Source organism: Taeniopygia guttata, chromosome 1A (genome assembly GCF_048771995.1).
Source record: "Taeniopygia guttata chromosome 1A, bTaeGut7.mat, whole genome shotgun sequence".
Taxonomy (NCBI): domain Eukaryota; kingdom Metazoa; phylum Chordata; class Aves; order Passeriformes; family Estrildidae; genus Taeniopygia; species Taeniopygia guttata.
The window spans coordinates 62,691,757-62,711,959 of NC_133025.1; the positions used below are offsets into that span (position 1 = coordinate 62,691,757).

Genomic DNA, 20,203 nt, shown 5'->3' on the forward strand with positions numbered 1-20,203 from the left:
TTGATCAGTGTTAGGGTGCAGTGATTAAACTGGCTAATGGCCACGAACAGGGACACAGCTGCTGCTGCACCAGGTCAGTGGCCTGCAGCTCACAGCAAGCCCAGCTACAGGGTTTAAACTCTCCATAATGAATGATATATCAGCCCTCTGCAGCCAGAAAATTCTCTGTGGTACCTTCCTCTCATTAGGCATGAGATTCCTATGTATTTCTGTAAGAATATATTCAATATTCCAATAGTGAGTGTATGCTCATTAAGAAAACTGCCAAAGCATAAACATGTCATTTTGGAGAATGACACTAAAAAACAAAGCCTTGTTTAAAATCTGTTTTTATTTTCATTGCTGAACTGCTACTTTAGTATTTAGCAGAACATTTAAAAGTCTGAATCCACATCTGCTCATTTTGACATTGCTCACCTTCTTCTTGATAGAGGTGTTGCTTCCTTTATTTTAACCTCATAGCACTTTATACTGCTTTCAAAATTTTAGACCGCCTGAGGTTACTGTAATTACATATCTCACAAAGTAACAGTGAAATTGAATATATGGTCTCTCTTCATCAGATATTAAAGCAAGGCAAATCCAGCCATTCCTTAAAGCAGCAAACCATTGCAGTCTTCCTCTATTATAACACCACCTGTACTGACTTTGGATATAAAGACACAAGACACAGTTAATTTTTCTTCTTGGTCTGCCAGATAAATGAAAGTGTGTTTGGGTTTGCTGGTGTTTGGGTTTGATTTGTTGCTTGGGGTTTTTCTGGGGAGGGGCAGGGTTAATAATGTTACTTATTAAATACTGAGGCAGAAATGTACCACCTAACTAATGCCAGATTTGCTTCACAGTGTCTTCCATTATGTATTCTATTTACCTGAAAAGCTTGTACAAAAGACCATTTATCCATGCAGACGTTGCCTTTGGGTTGCATTTTTTGCTTAACAAGAGAAGAAAGCACAGGATACACTCAGCAAAGTGTCTCATCCCAATTACAGTAAAATAATCCAACATCATTGCAGTTGCTAAAAGCGGTTTAGCACTGCTCTCACAAAACATACATCCACTATCTCAACAAGTTTGCCATGGTTGAGAAGCTGTGCAGAAATTCTCCTGGAAAAGATTCCTACTGAAGCTGTGGCTGCAAACTCCAGCCACAGTTTTCTTTTTTTCTTTTTTTTTTTTTTTTTTTTTTGTTTGTTTTCTCTTGAAAACAAGAATAGCAGAACTGTAGTGTACGCTCAGAAATTCTGTAATTTTGGGATTATTTTCTTATGCTCTCTCCTACAATGTTTAGGATAATCTTTGAGATATCTGACCAACTCCTTCATAGTCCCACAAAGGACTCATGGTGTTTTCTTTCCCCATAACATCACAGTAAAAATTCACACTTTTTCATGTGAGTGCTCACCCAGCCCAGAGAAGAGAGAGCCAACCTGACCTCCCCTCACTTTCCAGTGTTTGATCACACATGGGAAAGTCTTGGGACACTTTCCTCAAAAGGCACAATAGGGACAATTGTTTCTACACAAATGCCTGACAAAACCAGCAGGTATTTTGCAAATGTAGGAAGTACTAAACTTTAGCTGATACACCTCTGCAAAGACTGGCAGCCAGATCTGTGTGAAAAAAGGCACAGAGTGACAGCAAAGGTACTTAGGTTAAAGCACACTTCTGTATTACTGAGGTCAGCACAAGAATTTATTTTTAAAGCTTGTATTTTCAAATCCAATACGCCCTTATTATGGCAGCAAACCTGCTCCTTACATTCTCACAACCTCCCAGTTTCCTCTCCCACCTTCACCTAAGCCCCCCAGAAACTTACTCATTAACAGCACCTGAGAACACCAGATCTTCCAAATATAAAGAGCAATTTCAACTTTTTAATATAAGCAGAACAGCTGGAAACCACCCACGGTCTTGGAAGTGGTGATGGAAATATGTGCCATACTTCTGACATGCTACTGGCACCTTCTCACAGGCTCATGAGTGCCCTGACACATCACTGAAACCCTTCAAACCTTGTCCCAAAACAATCCTCTCCTCCCAGGCCTCCCTCAGCCCCCAGAAAGGGCTGCAAGCAGTGAATTAAGACCACAACTGAAGGGACTCTGCCAGCCTGGTGGGACCTACAGCCTCAGCACTGCTCACATGAAATCAGGAGGCCACAAGTACATTCCAGGTGTGCTGTTTGGGGACACTCCTTGATACCTTGCTGTCCCTAACAGTGGCATGCGTGAAAAGCAGGAGCATCCTCACTACTCCACAGGTAAATGATATCAAAAACTGTCTATTTAAACAAACACCAAACTTCTGAATCACAGTTCTGACTGCAGCCCTTACTCCTTTTATCCTTTCAGCTCTGGGCAGAAGCACAACCACAAAGAACATGGATTCAGATCTGCCCAAAGCTGCTCTCCAACTGAACACTATGGAAGCTTTTAGTGGAATTCTGATTTCTACCTTACCCATTTTAAGTATCTGGGCCTCTGCAGCAAAATTTAAATGGAAATGTATTAATCATACAATATTCCATAGAAGCAACTACATAATGCAGATGCTTCTCCCAGAGGAATTCAGACATACTTTCTGTACTGAATAGCTTTTGTGCACTTGTGGTGTGCCGTAAGAAAATGTTACTTTTCAACCTAGTGCAATGCCAGTAGGAAAACAGTGATGCAGGTGGAGCCTCATGGAATGTGATTTTGCTCTCATTATCCAACTGGACAATTCTCTGGTGAGTGGCACAGCTGTGAGGTCTGTCAGAAGATGTGCTCAGAAGATCTCTTCAGCCTTCAGCAGTTTCTTCCATTCCTCCCTTGATGCTTACAGAGTTCTCTCAAAGCTTCATTGTGGCCTGGCTGGTGTGTGGTGTGCACAGAGTCCAGGGCTCTCCCTAGGCCTGCCCAACACAGTGTGCACAAAATAGAACTCTTAAGGCAGCAGAATGCAGCTAACTTTGAACTCCTAGGAGAAAACCCTAACAGTATTTTAGTATCTAAACATTCACATTAAAAATATTTTTATATGTCAAAATGTCGATAGTGCTGGAAAAAACTAATAACATTTGTTGACATTCTTAACATAATTTCATATTTTATCTCATAACAACAAAAGAATCATCAAAAATGCTAGCTTAAATATGTACTTGCTACAGTATCTTTTAGATAAACACATTGAAAAAGTTTTTTTATATCAAATTTTGCTATTAGAAACAGCTGACTTCTGTCATTCACACCATTTTGAACATCTGTAAGCCTAGTGCTGCTACTTTATAAGGGGGGAAGGATGTTTAATCAAGCAGAGCTCTGCAAATCCAGACAGTCCAGTCTCATATTTTGGAGAATTATCAACTAAACCAGATTAATTACTGTGTTACACCAACAGCAATACATACCAATGCTAAAGCAATGTTTAAAACTCTGTTCTCTTTAAAAAGGGTGGAGTTTGAGTGCTGACTTGATTGGGAATGGGCTTTCATGGCACTCCTGACATACTCAGCAAAGTCAGGCAGAGCACCAGCATGTCCAAAGCTGTCTTTGGCTGAGCAGAAAAAAAATCAGTTTAACAGCTCATGTATTTCTGTTCTACTCCCCCAGAATCTTCTTTGTATTGTGATTTTAGACCTGCCAACACTTAACAACAAAAAAGAGTGAATGTAGAGACAGGGAAAGTCCAAGTTCACATTCTCTCAGCATGACAATACAGGGTTGATACACATAAAAATCATCAGTATGCAACTACCTCCAAAGATGTTAGGACAAAAGTAGTAAATAAGTCTATCCTTATGAACTGGATTATACCCCAAGTGATAAAGTCAGAGGTGACTTGGAGATGAAATTAGCAATTCAACAAGTCAGGAGAAAGACACAAAGAGAAACCAGGTAATTCCAACATTTGTATGTCTGGAGACACTTCTTGCAGCTGCTAGACATAAATCAACAGCTTTGCTGAGAGCATTAAAACACTCAAAGTTCAGAACCCTGAACCTTTCAAAATTATAATTTTAGTATTTACTATGCTAGACAGATGACTTGAATTTTTACAGTACGCAATTCAGATTTTAGGCATTTAAACAGGTGATTTATAACAGTGAAACATATTCAAATCAGAACATTTTGATTCATTTAGAACCATTAAAATGGTGTAATTTTTTACTTGTAACAGCTTTTTCAAGGACTTGTGGTTGGAGAAGGGAAGGCTGTGCAGACCAGTAAAACTCTAATGATATGAACCATATCCAAGAACCAGTATCTGACAGAACGCTTAATACTTCAAGAAAAAACCAACAACTAAAAGGTGTGAGATAGACTCCTACAAAGACTCTCCCATCTTTGATAAGAATCAGAGGTACAATGAACCTTTAGAGCATAATTATTTAATTTCTTGTGAAGTCCAAGAGGTAAATCACTCAGCTGTGTATCTGCATTTCAAGGAAAAAGGACCATTTTGAATTATATTATAGTCTTGATTTCTTCTCCAAAGCACAATTTCATTCCGTGATGAAAAATATTTCTGTATTATAGAAATCTTATTCCTGCTCCAAACTGAACACCATCACATATCCTGAAAAGAAACAAACAATAAACAATGTAAGTGATATATAAATTACAAATGAAATGAAAATCAATTATCCTCATCCCCAAATCCCCCAAATTAGCTGACAAAGGTTTTTGAAAATAAATGTTTTGACAATCTGTCATCTGTATGGAGCATTTACATTTCCAAATAAAGCCCATAATTTTGAAATTGCTATTATACATTCACATTGCTCCAGAAACAATCCTGCTCCTGTATGAAAGACTGGATATCTCACACAATACTCACAGACAAGAACAGGCCTCCTGAAGCTTTTTATTGCATATTATATTTACTTGATGCAGGATAATTGGTTGCTAACAAATGAATTTGTTCTTCTTTTCTCTATAAACTTGTTTTCATTTTTCAAGCAAAGCCGTTAAACTAGGTATTTATCAAAGACAGCAAATGAGGTATTTATCCAATCATTTGGGTTTAGAAGGCTTAAGAACACCCCACAAGCTGTTTGAGTGATCACTTCTCCATGAGAAATGAAGCTGCTGCACAGCTATTTGAATATTTCAACAGCTGTTCTCAAGGTAAATGAACTGTGGCACTTGGGAAGCAAAGTCTTAACCCAGCTGTGAAACCCAGGTGAATAAAGCGGGAGGGGAAAGCAGCACCGAGACGTCTCTGTTGGTATGGACAACAAAACCACAAGGCACAACTCTCTCTGAGACAGCAGCCAGCAGTGCAGGAACCTCTGCAGAAGCTGGTGCAGCACACCAACCTGTCTCCAGCCTGTACTCCCATGGGGAAGCAGTAGTTGAGCTCGAGCCTGGCGATGTTGCCCAGGCGCAGCACTATCCCCGCGCCGTAGGACCAGCGGATGCACTCTGCCAGCCTCTGCAGGTGCGCCCTGGGACCGTCACCTGCAGCCAAACACCAAGGCATGAGCAGCACAGCAAGAGAGCAGAACCAGAGTACAAACACTGTGATTTCAGCTGGATTGTTGGCTGGTCTCTATGTCCCACTATAGGGCACCTACTAGCAAGAAGAAGGAAATGAGTATTAAAGATTTCAATGTCTTTACTTCTCTCTTCCACTACCTGAAGGAAGCCCACAGGAAAGATGGAGAGAGACTACTGACAAGAGCCTGGAGTGACAGAACAAGGGGGGATGGCTTCACACTGGTAAGAGAACAGGTTTAGACTGGATATGAGACAGAAATTCTTCCCTGTGAGGGCGCTGAGGCTCCAGCACAGGTTGCCCAGAGAAGTTTTTCCCATCCCTGGAACTGCCATCCAGCCAGGCTGGATGTGGCTTGCAGGAACCTAGGATAGTGGAAGGTGTCCCTGCCCACGGCAGGTGGGAGTACAAGATAAGCTTTAAGGTCCCTTTAAAGCCAAACCATTCTGGGACCCTATGCTATGATTTAGTGGGTCTCTGCTATTTTAAGTTGATTGAAGTATCTCCCTCCTATATGAATGTCACCTTTCTTACATCAAGTGAGGCAGACATCAAATATTACTATATTCTAAAACTGACTGAAATCATATTGAAAAGTCATACATTAATACACTGAAATGTATCCTGAATAGAGTTAGAGATGGGAGGGAAAAAGAGTCCCATCAGCGACCACACCCTCATCTACTGCCACCACTTTTTCTTTAGTTCACCCAGTAAACATCAGAACCCCACTAAAATATCATCATAGACATAAAAAAACCCATCATAGACACTACCATTACTCTCCTGGCTCTCTTTCCTACAAGTTGTGCTGGAAATCATGGAGAGAGCTAAATAAACTACTGGCAATCTGTCAAATACATAAACTAAAAGCAGCAGGTTTTTGATAGGCAACAAAATATATGCAGTAAACAAAGTGTTTCTGAGTGAACACACACAGAACAACTCTCCTTTTTGCTTTTATATGAAGAGAAGAGGGTTTTTTATTCTGTTGAGTCTTACCATAGTTGAGATTGCAGAGATTTCCAGCATTAAGGAAGAAATGTGTTCGGAAAAGGTCTCCAAACCCTCCGCGGCCAGGCCGGAAAGGGAGAGGGGTGTAGAGATGCACCCCTCCAGCCCAGTAGGCTTCTCCTCCCAAATAATCACCTGTTTGGCCAAAATGTTGGAATAAAGGCATTTACTGTGGAACATATTAAAGGAATCACTTGTTAAAGGTACAAAAACACATCCACAAGTTGTTTCACATTCCATATTTATATTCAACTTCTACCCTTTACAGCTCTTCCCATTTGCTTCCAACTCACTCCAAACTCACCACTATTAGTTTGAAAAATTAGAACTTCCACATTTCTTTAAACCTTCCAGGGGAAGTGCACTTTTCTTCCTTTCCTCATCAGAACAGCCTGTGGCATGGCAGTTCATCAGAATTACCTCCTGATCACCTCTGCAATATTTTCCTTGGTAGTAAAAATGGGCAGTCGATACAATTGAACTATTAACTTCAAAACAGACTGGATATTGAATCCACTGATAACAGCAGAGTAAGGAATAGAACTGAGGAAGCTCCTGGCACTCCAAACACCTTTGGTGAGCAGATTATCTTTCCCCTAAGTTACCTGAACATAGGCTGGATCAAACAAACTGTTGCTATAACCATGTTTTGGGAACTTTTCCAGCTTGAAGGTTGCTTACTAATTAAAATGACACACTGGAAGTGTGCAAGTGTGAACACACACATGGTTTATATAATTAGTAATTAATCACAGCTTAACTAAGAACTATCTGGCTTTATCCCATTATCTGTAACAGCATATCAAAGCCATAACACCTCTCTAAAATAGAGAATGAGTGTAACTATTATCAGGTTATACAAAGTTTAAGGACTCTCTGTGATGCACAATATTTACAGTATTGTCAGAGGAGGGGATTTAAAAAGTGTCAGACCTTCACTCTGGGGTCCAATGCTGTACATACTGAATCCACGCACACTTGTTGGTCCACCAAGGTAAAACCTAGTGAATACAGATAAATTTAATTCAATGCTTCACTTAAAGGTGATTTTGTAACAAGTTTAATAATGTAATCTTTAAACACCAGCATTAGAAGGCAAAATTGGCTACAGAGTGAATAGAGTCACAATATGGCTTTGTGTCTGAATAAATCTATGCCTGATACAGAATTTTGCAGGTTTTAAATACCATTTTGCAACCATAAATATGGGTAGGCAGAGCTACTACACAGCAAATTATAAATTTTTACCAGCCCAATATGAAAATGGCTTGACTATGAACATGCAATTACTGCTAACTACAAACATTTTATTCTCCTTAGAACTACTAAGAGACTTATTTTCTCTTGTGCAGAATTTTCTATGTTCAATACCTCTGTTGACTGTAAAAAAGCCCCAAACATTTAAAAAGCTTGCCTGTCAGCTATACTAGATGGCCTGTCTCCAATAGGTACCAGTATTCCGCCCCAGAATGATGCTGAAAGAACCTTTGGAGAAAAAAAACAAGTTGTTTATTAGCACTTATTCCTCAGGCAGAGCCCCCATCAGTCTCCCAGAGTTACAGCTGCTCATATCCTGTGGATATCACACCCTGTATGTCACATTTGCAAGAGGATTTTCAGGAAACTCTTGATGGCTGCTGCCCTCTTTCTTTTATGCAGTGCTGTGCCTTGAAAATGTCAATATAGCACATTTGAACCAAATGCTATTTCAACAACAGCTTAACAGAGCACTCAACTTCATCCAGCACCTCTTGTCTTGAGAATTTTCATGTCTTGAATTTAGACAACACTGCTGACATCAATTATTCCTGGCAATTTGAAACCCACAGGAGACTGAGTCCAACAAGCAGCTAACAAAAATGTACAATTATAAATTAACCTTATAATTACATGAAACCACATTCTGTGTGATGTCACTATACTGACATCAAATAAATATACAGAGTTACTCTTTATCTATTAAAAGCAATTATTGCAATTCAAGTCACTGAAATAAACAGATTTAATCATTTGCTTGCTGCCTGTGTGCCAGGTAGAAGTATTATTGATAGACAGTGACACCTACTGTCAATATCTTTACGATAGAAATTATTGTAACCCCTGACTTTTAAATCTTCATGATGCAAGTTGCTGTTTAATTCCCCACTCAGCTCTGAGAAGAATTTATTGCACTATCTCCATGTGATAAAAACTTCTTTCTAAATTCAGTTAGAAATATTCCTGGGATATGTTGAAATCCTTATTTCAGTTTTTCAGTATTTCAATTCAAAGTCCTATTTCCACCTAATACTAAATCAATGCTGTTGAAATCAGCCTTCCCATTTTTTCCCAATAATCTTAAACACAAGAAACAATTACATGCTGCGATACCAAGATGAATAGTTATATATTCGACATTTTAATTAAAAAGGAAATTAAACCAATATTATACAGAATATTCATGAAGATTTAAAACTTTTAAGTTTTTCAAAAACTTCCAAGGTTTATGAAAAATCCCTTCTATGGAAGACCACAAAGCACAGACATGACCAACATCACTTCTGGAAGAAAAATCATTCTTATGGTTAACTGTGAAACAAGTTCTCTCCACAGTTTCCACTTTTCAAGTGATTGTGCACAGCAGGAACACAAAGTTAAAAATACAGATAGCCCATTTTCCAGAAAACAGAATCAAGTGATCTAATCCAGCCATTTTTCAGAATCTTTTTGCTAATCCATAGTGGAAAATAATGGTAAGACACATGTTTAATAGCCCCATAAAAACCTCAGGTCAATTATTAAAATATCTCTAAAAAGCTTACCGAATCCCAGAGAAGTTGCTTATTCAACTGAAATTCAAAATCCTCTTTCAGAAAGCTCACATCTCCACCTGCATAGCCAGCCAACTCCTGCAAAGACAAAAATTAATGGAAGTTGCAACAGATGTTATATGTTTCTTTCCTCTAGAAGTTCAGCACGTCTGCATCAGCACAGGCAGTGTTTTTCTTTACAAGAAATACAGAAACACTGGCATGCTGAGGCAGCTGGTTTTTGGACTGAGCCATGCATGAACCTCTGAGCCTCAGAATAATGAGTTGCATTTTTTTCTTTTTCCAAATATTAAACCCAACTATTGCTTTCCAAGACATTTTGTAAATTAAGGCAAAATAGAATGGAGCTGGAAAATGCAGCATGCAAAATCAAGACTGTATTTTCCTAGATCTGAGAAGATTTCATGTGGTGAAGAAGGGCATGACACAATCTGTTACTTTCAGCTCTCATTAAGTGACAGAACTAACTTAGTCTTAGAGGCAGGATCTAACAAATGACACAGTAACCTAAATATCTTGACTTACAACCACTTTTCTCACTCACAACAGTACATTGCTGCTTACTTTTAGTTCCAGTGGCAATTCAAATCTGCCTCTAAAGCATTAGAGAAATTAATGCTTCTGAAGTATTACCAAACAGCAGAAAAGACAACTTTTAGAAAGGCTCTAACTGTAACAAGAGGAAAAAGCATTTTTCTCAACCAAAATGATACATGCATATGCCTTGGAGAGTTATTTTTACCCAGTCTTTCATTTTTAATTCTCAGACATAGAAATTATGTAAGCAGCAACAGGACTACAGCCTGGCAATCTGCATAACAGTGTTAAAAAAAGAAGGGCTAATTACTGAAAGTGTAGTGCAAATACTGTCAAGGATAGTGTCTCTCAGCTAATAAATAATTTAATGCTGATGGAGAGGCTGTGCTCTTTGACTAATGGCATACAAATGAAAATTTTCCACCATAAAAAAGAGTTTCATGATTTTAAAAGGCACTCTGGGTAAACAGAAAAGGTAATTACCATTCTGCATTGCCTCCTAGTCAATTTTAGATTAATTTCTAACTTTAGACATTGTTGACATGAACAACAATTAGATAACTTAAGACTTATTTGAACACACAGATAAACCCCAATAATAGCACAAATGATTTAAAGCTACCTGATTAATTTTCAGCAAAGCACCACGTTTTGGCAAGATTGAGGAGTTCCGGGAATCAATTACCATGGCATGCTGAAAAGAATAAAAAAAATTTCGGTTAGGTTCTCATACCTGTTGAATGCCTTGGAGTGACAACATTTTCTTCCTTCCAAAATTATGCAAACAGTGAAGACAAACACAGCTCCAGCTAAGATTAGTGTAGCTATGTGGATTTGGGAACAATATGCCTGCAGACTGGCTTTCTTTGACATTTACAGGCCACATGAAATGCATATTTTCTGCCCAGGGCACACACCAGAAACAGAGCAGCAGCCCAACTGCAACCCACCAATCTGCAAAGAGCTTATCTCCTACAGTTTGTAAGTGAAAGATGGCAAGTGACCAGAAGCTGGCATAGGGGAGAACCTTTACAAAAGGCTTAGGATGAGGAAATTTTCTCTTCCTGTCTGCTACAAAGCAATGCAATTCTGCAAAAAGAGATGGCAGGTGAGACAGAGGAGCAACAAGCCAAAGCCTAACAGTCAACTGTGATTCCCTGTTCTCCCTTTGGGCCTCCTGATTACTCCATGGCAATGACCAGACACAGCAAAAGATGTCTGAAGGAAGAATACACATTCCCTCCAAAGACAAAAAGCTCCTTTGGTATCACTCCTAAGTATGAGATGACTCAAAGTCACTGTGTTTTTAAAATATTATCATGAAAAAGCCTTACAGAGAGAGAAGATTTTAGAGAGTGTCCACTTTCCTCTCGAACAGAAAAGGATGCTGTTCTAGCAAGGCAGCCAAGCTCTCTCCACACACCTTCCCACTTCAGTGTGTGATTGGTCTTCCAGATGGGAAACTACAATAAAGAATTGAGAAAGTCATGAAAACAATTGTTACAAAATTAAAATAAATATTTTTTATATTTGAGTCTATGGCTTTCTCCCCAAATTTCTTGAAACACAGAGAAACCTTTTTCCATTTCAGAGTTATGCTAATTCTGCTCCAGCCAAGAGAGTTAGATGCACATTAATTAATCCATTCCAAATGAAAAATATCTTGGATTGGGCTGATACAATAAGCTAGGCAGTCAGCTCCCTCTCTGAAATAATAATTAAAAAAAAAATTGAAGAAAAACATATTGGCATTTTTATATGGCCAAAATGAGACTGAATTGTAACAAAAAAAATCTAAGAAGATGCATGACCTCTGTCATTTTCAAATCACTGACCTCTTTCAAATAAAGACAAGTCAGCCCTGTGCATGAGTGCTTCAATTATTCAAAAAGTAAACTAAATACTTTCAAAAGCTCAACTGAAATGTAAATGAAGCATGTGTTATACTTGTGCTACACTCACATTAAATTCTGTTGATATTCCTCTGTCTGTTTCTCGAAGAGAGCTCCACGGGAACTGTCCAGTTACTTTGTACACATTAACTGCAAAACTGAAACACAACATTACTGGCAGGTTTGAAATGGAAACAGGGAAACTCTGAATAAGTACAAAAATTTAAGAAACCAGCTCTGCTACATCATTACCAGACGCTCAGGAAAGAAAAAATATAATTCTTACTCAGTTAAAGATCTTATTAATTGTTTTATATTCCTTCACTAAAAAAAGAAGTAGTGAAAAATGCATCCCGTACTTTCTTTCAAAGTTTCCAGGCCACGGCTTGAAGAAGGACAGGCCATATGAAGTTTCCTTTGTTCCATAGGAGAACTGGAAGGTCACCTTTTCTGCACGTCCAAGGAGGTTTGGGAACTTGAGCCCAAGCACCTACAGAAAACAAATCTTAAAAAAAAACCCAAACACTAGACCAACAAACAAAAACCTCCCCACATCATAACATTTTATATCGTTTGCTGTCTTACATCTTAATCATATGCTGATGACAGAGACAACATGAGAATTAGAAATTAAGGTATTTAAAAATACTTGTAATTGAATGTGGGTTTTTTCTCAGTTTTCTCTCTGCACTGGCAGAGAGCAAAAGCCAACAGTGCAAGTTACAATCAAAATATCCAATTTTTATTGCTGTTTAGTAGCTGCTGACTTCATCTGCACTCTCACTGAGCCATCAGTAGGATGCTACTTCCAGGAAAATCCCCAAGCCTGCCTCAAAGCCCTGGAGAACAAATCTTTGGTACAATAAGCAGCAGCTATGCAACTGCAGACTCTCCCACTGATCCTCAGGAAAAACTCCTGTCAGGGAGAATAAATCAGAACCAAAGCAAGGGAAATTATCACTACGGAGCCACTTCCCTGTAGTTTTGTTTTGAGCAAGTTTTGTTTTGAACAACCAGACCTGATGGTGGCACAACACAACTCTACAGTTCTCTAGAAACTACTGGAACAGTTTTGCCTACTCTTAACACAAATTCCTTGCATCCTTCAGGCAGCTCTTGGCCCTCTGGCAGAAAACATGGAGCGGGTTTCCTCCCAACACAGACACTACCACCATACTATTGGTGTGTGTTTTAGTGGAAAAGAATACTAAAAAACTCCCAAATCCTGACTGCCTTTGTCTGACAGCTGTTGGAAGCAAACCAGTAACTTGAGCTTTGTAATGATGGTTATTATGCCATAAAGAGAAAAGGCTTTTAGTATGAAGTACTAGATTAGAATAAATAAATCTATTCAGCTCTGAAGGAAACATAATCTGGGCTGCCAATATCAGTCTATACAAGTCATGCTTTTAGAGCATTCATGAGATTTACTTCTCTGTGATAAATTAAAATCAAACAGAAGAGGAAGCTGAGCACAAAAAGAGAAACACAAGCAGCTTTCAGTCAGCTCTGAGCAGCACTAGAAGCAACAGGTAGGATTCCCTGCTGGTTTCCTTCAGGCCACAACACCCTGGAGCTGGCTCCTGTGCAAAACACCATCACTTGAGTCATGAGGGATCTTACCCAGGTTAAAAATACCCCTAAGAGGAAAAGGATGAGCCCTTTGATCTGGCTTATCCACCAGCCTCAGGCACAGTTGCCCTGTGCAAGTGAGAAGGCAAAAAGGGTGCAGGATGAGCACCTGAAAGCACAACCTGCTCAGAGCAGCACTTCTGATAAAAGCACATTCACAGAGCAGCAGTACAGCTGGTATTTCCTGGGGCAATCGGTAAATATTGTTCACACAAGACTTTAATCTGATGCATCCTTAATTGAGTCATATGAAAACAAGTTCCAAAGTTTGTAGAATTCATGAAAACCTACAGCCCAGAATAATTGATACCAGGCTAAAAGAGAAAAAGAAGAAAAATGTCTAAGTCAAATATAAAGCATTTTGACTGAAAAGAAAAATACTTCAAGTATATCTCATAGAAACACAATGCCAAATTCCTTACTAATCTCTCCAGTAGATGAAACATCTTAAATAGTACAAAGAAATAATTCAAGAAGTTTCAACAATTAAAAAACTAACATGCTGAGCTGGAAGCTACAAAATAGGCTTTGGCTGAATGAAAGCCTGGCACAAAGGCCTGACAAAGTCTTAGTAAGGCTGGATTAAGACTGGATCACCAAATTCCTTATTAGGCTTGAAACTGAAAGTAAGAGAAATATCAAAAGGCCTTACTAATAATTTGAAATAATCCGTACCATGCTGCCTTCATTGTTGCCAACCATGGTGTTATAGCTCCCAGTTAACCTTCTCAATTCTGTTACCTCAAAGGTCACATCTAAACCATTTGGAAGGGCATCATCTCCTAAAGAAATAAATGAAGTGCATGTTATCGCTAAAGAGATATTTTAAAAATTGCAGACAGGTTACTTGAATTATCTGAGAACTGAGTTAAGGTATAATATAAGTCCATGCTACAAAGGGAAATGGCTTGAGAAAAGGATGTTTGGATGTGAGTGCAAATTTGACTCAGTCATAGGATTACTGGCTTTAATCATTTCATGCCAATGTGATGTGCAATACAAGTACAGGACACATTTTCAAGCTTTCCTTCACATGTTCCTTGAAACTGTGGATTAAGGAAAGCTTACTGGAATTATTATAATAACTGAAAATTCACTAATGGACCTACACATATATACAAACATGTGCAAATACATTTCCTTCATAGGGATAACTGATATCTGTATCCACAGCACGCCCACCTCTTCATCTAAAATATATATAAAGGTATACAAGACAGGAAAATATATATTACAGGTATGAATATATGAAAACTAAGGTGAGGATAAATGAGGGAATACACACCTTGGCAGGTATCAATCAGAACATCCACCTGTCTAAAGATTCCGAGACGAAGCAACTTCTCACGAGCTTCGTGTGATTTTCTCATCACCTACAGCATGAGAAAAGTAGCTCAGTCATAGAATCAGAGGATATTTGGGATGGAAGGGGCTTTCAAGATAACTTAGTCCCTTTGTGTCTTTCAGGTTAACAAAAAATAATGAGGATAAATTAGTTAAAATGCAGCTAAGTTGTAAAATATTCACAGATTTTGTATCTAAAGACATACACGTGTGCCCCTTCAAAACAGAACACAACCACTTTAACACTTGCATATGCAGAAATAATTTGAATCCAGAGCATCTGTCTCAATACCTTCATATCTTTCATTAGTTTGCTTCCTAATTACTTTAATAGTTAAAACAGTTATTCAAATAGGTTCCAGTAGTTACAACTTATTTAGGGGGCCCCTGTTCTTGACAGAGTTGACCCATGTCTGAAGGGAGTAGCCCAAAGCAGGAAAACGAGAGAAAAAAATTTAATTAATTTTTTAACAGCAAGTCTGTTATTCACTGCAACACTTACATCAATGAGATTTTTTGCCTTGAAAACATCAGAGATTTCATACATGATGATGTCATCTTTGGTCCTTCCAAGTCCATCAAAGTGCACATGCTGAACCACCACCTAAACACACCAAATCTTTACACACAAGTACTGGATTTGCATCTAATAACAAGGATCAAGGTCACAAATGCACAAAAATTATTGTGAGAAACCCTGATGATTCCTAGGGCTAATTGCTGCTAACCTACATCACAAGAAATGACTGCTTTCTACGATTCTGGAATGTTGTTCCCACAACGTGAAAATGAAAGAAGAGAGATCTCTAACACCAAAGCTAACACTGGTTGTAGCAGAAGAAAGACTGACAGACTGCAGCTGCTGGGGTTTTAGTTATAAATGTTGTATGGACAAAGAAGCAACTGCAGAAACCACAAAAGCATTAAGTACATAAGATAGAATTATGCAGTTAGCCATAGTTAGTTGCTACTTCTTTTATCATCTATACATAAGCAAAGAATTAAAAGAAGAAAATCAAACAAGTGTATAAGCCACAAATATTTAAACTCTATTAAAACCATCACTACCACAGAAGAAGTGCAGTTTGAAATGCAACTGAAAATCACTCCCATTATGAGGTTTTACACTTCCATTTTGATACATCATCACCTGAGACAATTTCATTGTAAAACTCACAGCACCTTCCACTCCAGTACAAATGGAGTACAGCAACTGCATTTCCCTTATTTTTCCAATATTTGCAGTGAATTATAATTTTAGGGGTAAATGTCAAAAAAACACTGCTTAAAACAGTTACCAAGGACTGGAACAGACTGCCCAGGGCAGTCACCACCCCTGGGGGGATTAAAAACCACATGGATGTGGCACTTGGTTTAGTGCTGGACTTGACAGTGCTGGGTTAACAGTTAAGATTCTGTGATCTTAGAGGTCTTTTCCAACCTGAACAATTCCACGATTCTACACCAGAGTTTGTAAAAGAGACTATGCAGATTACAGTAACTCTATCATAAATATCTGTATGATTCTGTGCATTCATATATAATACAATAGGAAAATAACAGCAACCTCCTACTACTGCCCAATTCCTGAAACAAACTGCCAAGGTATTTATTTCTCCCCACAGAATTCAAGATGTTGCTCAGGCACTTACATCTTTGTTTTCAAGAATTTCCTGCTTGCTCTCAGGTTCAACTTCAACCAGTTCAGCTTCCTCTCCCAAGGCACCGAAGTCTGGCCCAGCCATTGGAAGAGGCTCCAAACTCTGAAAGCATAAAAGAAAACTGCATTTAGTAGGGTACATGGATTTGTGATTGGCACCTTTTGTAAATGAGAAAACCCCATGGTTCTCAACATCAAATCCTAAGGGAAAAAAGCAAAAGACAACTAAAATGAAAGGAATTACCTGAACACTTGACACCTACCTGCTTGCTGAAATTTATCACGGGAGCTAAACAGCTTCCACATTGAATGATTTCCGAAAAATACTTTGCATTCTTGAAAAAAATAGCCTTAACTTTTAAGACAAGCTTTTTATGCAAAAAGGTGAATTCCACCTTCTTAAAAAAAAAAAAACAAAACTAAGAACTCAGGCTGTCACTTCTCTAGTTTGGGTTTGAGGAGACAGAAAAGTATGAATGTCAAACAATTTTTAAAAAGTGTGTTCTCAGAATGTTAGTTTGCTTTGCATGCATTTGCTTGCCTTTATGTTTCAGTATTTCTTTTAGGGGTAACCTTTCAAATACGGCTCGAGAACCTCAGGTTCTGACCATCAGAGCCAAACACATTAATGAAACACTGCATGGCTTTATTTACTACAACTGAAAGAGTCCTAAAAGAAGACTTATCAGAATAGCTGCTTTCCTGAAGAGCGAATTGCTGTTGCATCTCAAAATCAAGTTAAAGGAAGACAAAAGCTTTTACCACTGCCACAAATTTCAGACAAGTGTGAAACACTGTGTATCCACACAATATTGTCTAGCAGTTCACACCACAGATGGACACAAAACAGAGAACAGAAGAAAAAAATCCTGAAACAGAAATTGCATTAGTCATGGTATTTATATACTCTAGAGCCTTAACTGGAGGCAGCTCCCTACAGCTGTTCTTCAGCCTTAAAACTGAACAATTAGACCTCTATTTTTCTTCTTTAAGCACTGGTAGATGGATTTGGAGATTTGTGCATCTCCTCATGATGATTTCAGGCATGTGAGGCCCCTCAGCCCTCTCCAAACAACGCGAGGCTCCAGCCACCAATTCTCACCAGGGCGCTTCTCTTTGCACTGTCCTTTTTCAGCTGCTTGGTTTTGGGTTTTGTTTGCTTTGGGTCGTTTTTATTTCCCCAGCCTCCTTCCTACCAGCCCACCTGCCTGGGGAGGTCAGCTGGAGGAAAGCCTTGGGAAGGACCTGAAAAAGGTATTCTAGAGGTATTCTACAGGTAGAAATTTTGTACTTAGTAAATTTTTTCTCCTTTGTGAGGTGTAAAAACCGCCAATCACTTGGTTTTTAAAATTTTAAAAGTTTAATAATAATAAAATGGTTATAAAAATAATAATACAATTAGAGTAATAAAGTTTAGAGTTAGGACAACTACAAGAGAACAAAAAGCGAAGAATTACAGACGTCTGGATGCTCTCGGACACTAAGTCACGAAAAGCATGCCTTGTGACCAAAGGAATCACCCTTAAAACAATACACTTATTGCATATTCATATATCCTTTATGGTTATGCACACATTCTATTCTAAACAAGAAACTCTGTCTGTTGTATGTCAACTGTTTCCTTTAATCCCCATGAGGTCTTTGAGTCTGAGCAAGGCCTGAAGGAATTAGCTTCTTCTGATAAGAAACCATACATTCCTCTGCTTTGGAAGATTTAGGTGTTCCTCGAAGCAAGTATCTCATTCCTAAAAAAAAACTTCCCCCGTGTATACAGTCTCCATTTTAACATTATGTTGGAACTTAAAACTACATTTAACACACTACGTAAGAGAATTAATACAGCATAACTTTCTAACATTACACATATAATATTCATTGTAACATTTGCGAAAAGCCAATCATAAAATACGCATTTTTCACATGAGGGTAGTGAGGCCCCGCACCGGTTGCCCAGACCAGCTGTGGCTGCCCCATCACTGGAAGCATCCAAGGCCAGGTTGGACGGGGCTTGGAGCAACCCGAGACAGTGAAAAATATCCCTGCCCTTGCCAGCGGTGGCCGCACGACCATAAAGGTCACCTCCAAGCCGCCACTATCAAGGATCCCGTAACACCCCAGAAAGGAGCTGGGAACGAAGGGAAGGCGCCTCCGAGCAGGGGCTGCGACCCCCGCTCCCCGCCGGGCCCGGGCGCGGCACAAGCGGCGGGCTCGGGGCGGCTGAGGCGGGCACGGCCCCGAGCGCGGCCCCGGCCCGGGGGGCGCGGCGGGGAGCGCTGCGGCCTTTGGGCGGCCCCACCCGCGGGGGTGGCGATCCCCAGGGCCCCGGGGCTCACCCGGGCGTGCACGGTGCCCATGGCGGCGGCGGAGCGGGCGCGGCCTCGGCGGCTCCGGCGGCTCGGGGCGCTCAGGGCCGCAGCGCGGGGGCGGCCATGACAGCCCGGCCCGCCCCGCGCCCATTGGCCGGGCCGGCGGAACGGGCGGGGCCGGCGGAACGGGCCGGGCCGCTGAGGGCTTCGCAAATGTTACAATGAATATGTGTAATGTCAGAAAGCTATCCTGTATTAATTCTCTTACGTATTATGTTAAATGTCGTTTAAGGCTATAACGTAATTTTGAAATAGACACTATGTATATGGGGAAGTTTTTTTTAGGAATAACTCGCTTCGAGGAACACCTAAATCTTCCAAGAGAAGAGGAATTTATGGTTTTCTCATCAGAAGAAACTAATTTCTTCAGGCCTTGCTCAGACTCGAAGATGCCAGGGGATTAATGGAAACAGTTGACATACAACAGACAGTTTCTTGTTTTAAATAGAATGTATACATAACCATGAAGGATATATGAATATGCAACAAGCTATTGCTTTTAAGGTTATTCCCTTGTTCACAAGTCATGCTTTTCATGACTTAGTGTCCAAGAGCATCCAGCCAGCCATAATTCTTTGCTTTTTATTGTCTTGTAATTGTCCTAACTCTAAACTTTATTACTCTAATTGTATTATTATTTTTATAACCGTTTTATTCTTATTAAACTTTTAAAATTTTAAAAACCAAGCGATTGGCGTTTTTCATAATCCCAAACCCGGGGGATTCACCCCAAACACAGGTGCTTCATCCCAAACCCAGCAGATTCATCCCAAACACAGGGGGTTTATCCCAAAATCGGGGAATTCATCCCAAAATTGGGGAATTCACCCCAAACCCACGTATTTGTTTCACCCCAAGCCCACTTGTGTCAGCCAAAACCGAGGGAATTCACCCCAAACTGAGAGAATGCACCCCAAACACAGGGAAATTCACCCCAAATGCACACGTTTCATCCCAAACCCAGGGAATTCGCCCCAAACCCAGGGAATCAGATTGGGCACTTGAAACTGAAAGCTTGTGTTGTAAATTACTTACAATTCTTGGTACTGTGATTATTATTATTACTATTATTTTACATTAAATCGTTATCACTGGGTATTTCTGTATTTCATCTTCATATCTATATTAGGTATTTATAGATAATATAGTTATATATTAGTTATATTTACTGATATGTTTTATATTGGTTTTTAAATACCTATTAAATATAATATTTTAGCATATCTATTATTAATATAACAAATTATTTAATAGGTTGTTATTATTATATTATTTATATTTAGTTATCTGCTAAATTAGTTTTAGTTCAGACACAATGCACCCTTTGTTATCTCCCTTTACACTCAACTTGATCTCTTTTTCAATCATTTCTGTTTAAAGGCAACAAGGTATTAGTAAAATAACTGATTGCAGAAAACAAACAAAAACTCCCATTGAAACCAAAAAAGGACAAAAAACCCACAAAAC

At 39.2% G+C, this 20,203-nt stretch overlaps 1 protein-coding gene across 1 annotated transcript; it reads right to left on the reverse strand.

Annotated features, from left to right (window-relative positions):
* Positions 1 to 313: 313 nt before the first annotated feature.
* Positions 314 to 18,859, reverse strand: SAMM50 (SAMM50 sorting and assembly machinery component). Its single transcript, XM_002191078.6, has 15 exons — positions 18,704 to 18,859; positions 16,363 to 16,473; positions 15,213 to 15,314; positions 14,652 to 14,739; positions 14,042 to 14,148; positions 12,094 to 12,224; positions 11,805 to 11,892; positions 11,177 to 11,305; positions 10,465 to 10,536; positions 9,297 to 9,383; positions 7,910 to 7,980; positions 7,429 to 7,496; positions 6,484 to 6,630; positions 5,303 to 5,444; positions 314 to 4,560 (listed from the first exon to the last, which is right to left on the reverse strand). The coding sequence occupies exons 1-15, from the start codon at positions 18,722 to 18,724 to the stop codon at positions 4,515 to 4,517; spliced, it is 1,410 nt and encodes a 469-aa protein (XP_002191114.1). The 5' UTR covers positions 18,725 to 18,859; the 3' UTR covers positions 314 to 4,514.
* Positions 18,860 to 20,203: the final 1,344 nt, after the last annotated feature.

Excerpts from the sequence above, each read along its gene's own strand:
- SAMM50 (XM_002191078.6), bottom strand. The coding sequence starts at position 18,724 with ATGGGCACCGTGCACGCCCGG. Across the intron at positions 15,315-16,362 it reads AAATTCTTGAAAACAAAGAT|GTGGTGGTTCAGCATGTGCA; the intron begins GTAAGTGCCTGA and ends TGGTGTGTTTAG. Across the intron at positions 7,981-9,296 it reads AGCAACTTCTCTGGGATTCG|GTTCTTTCAGCATCATTCTG; the intron begins GTAAGCTTTTTA and ends TTTTCTCCAAAG.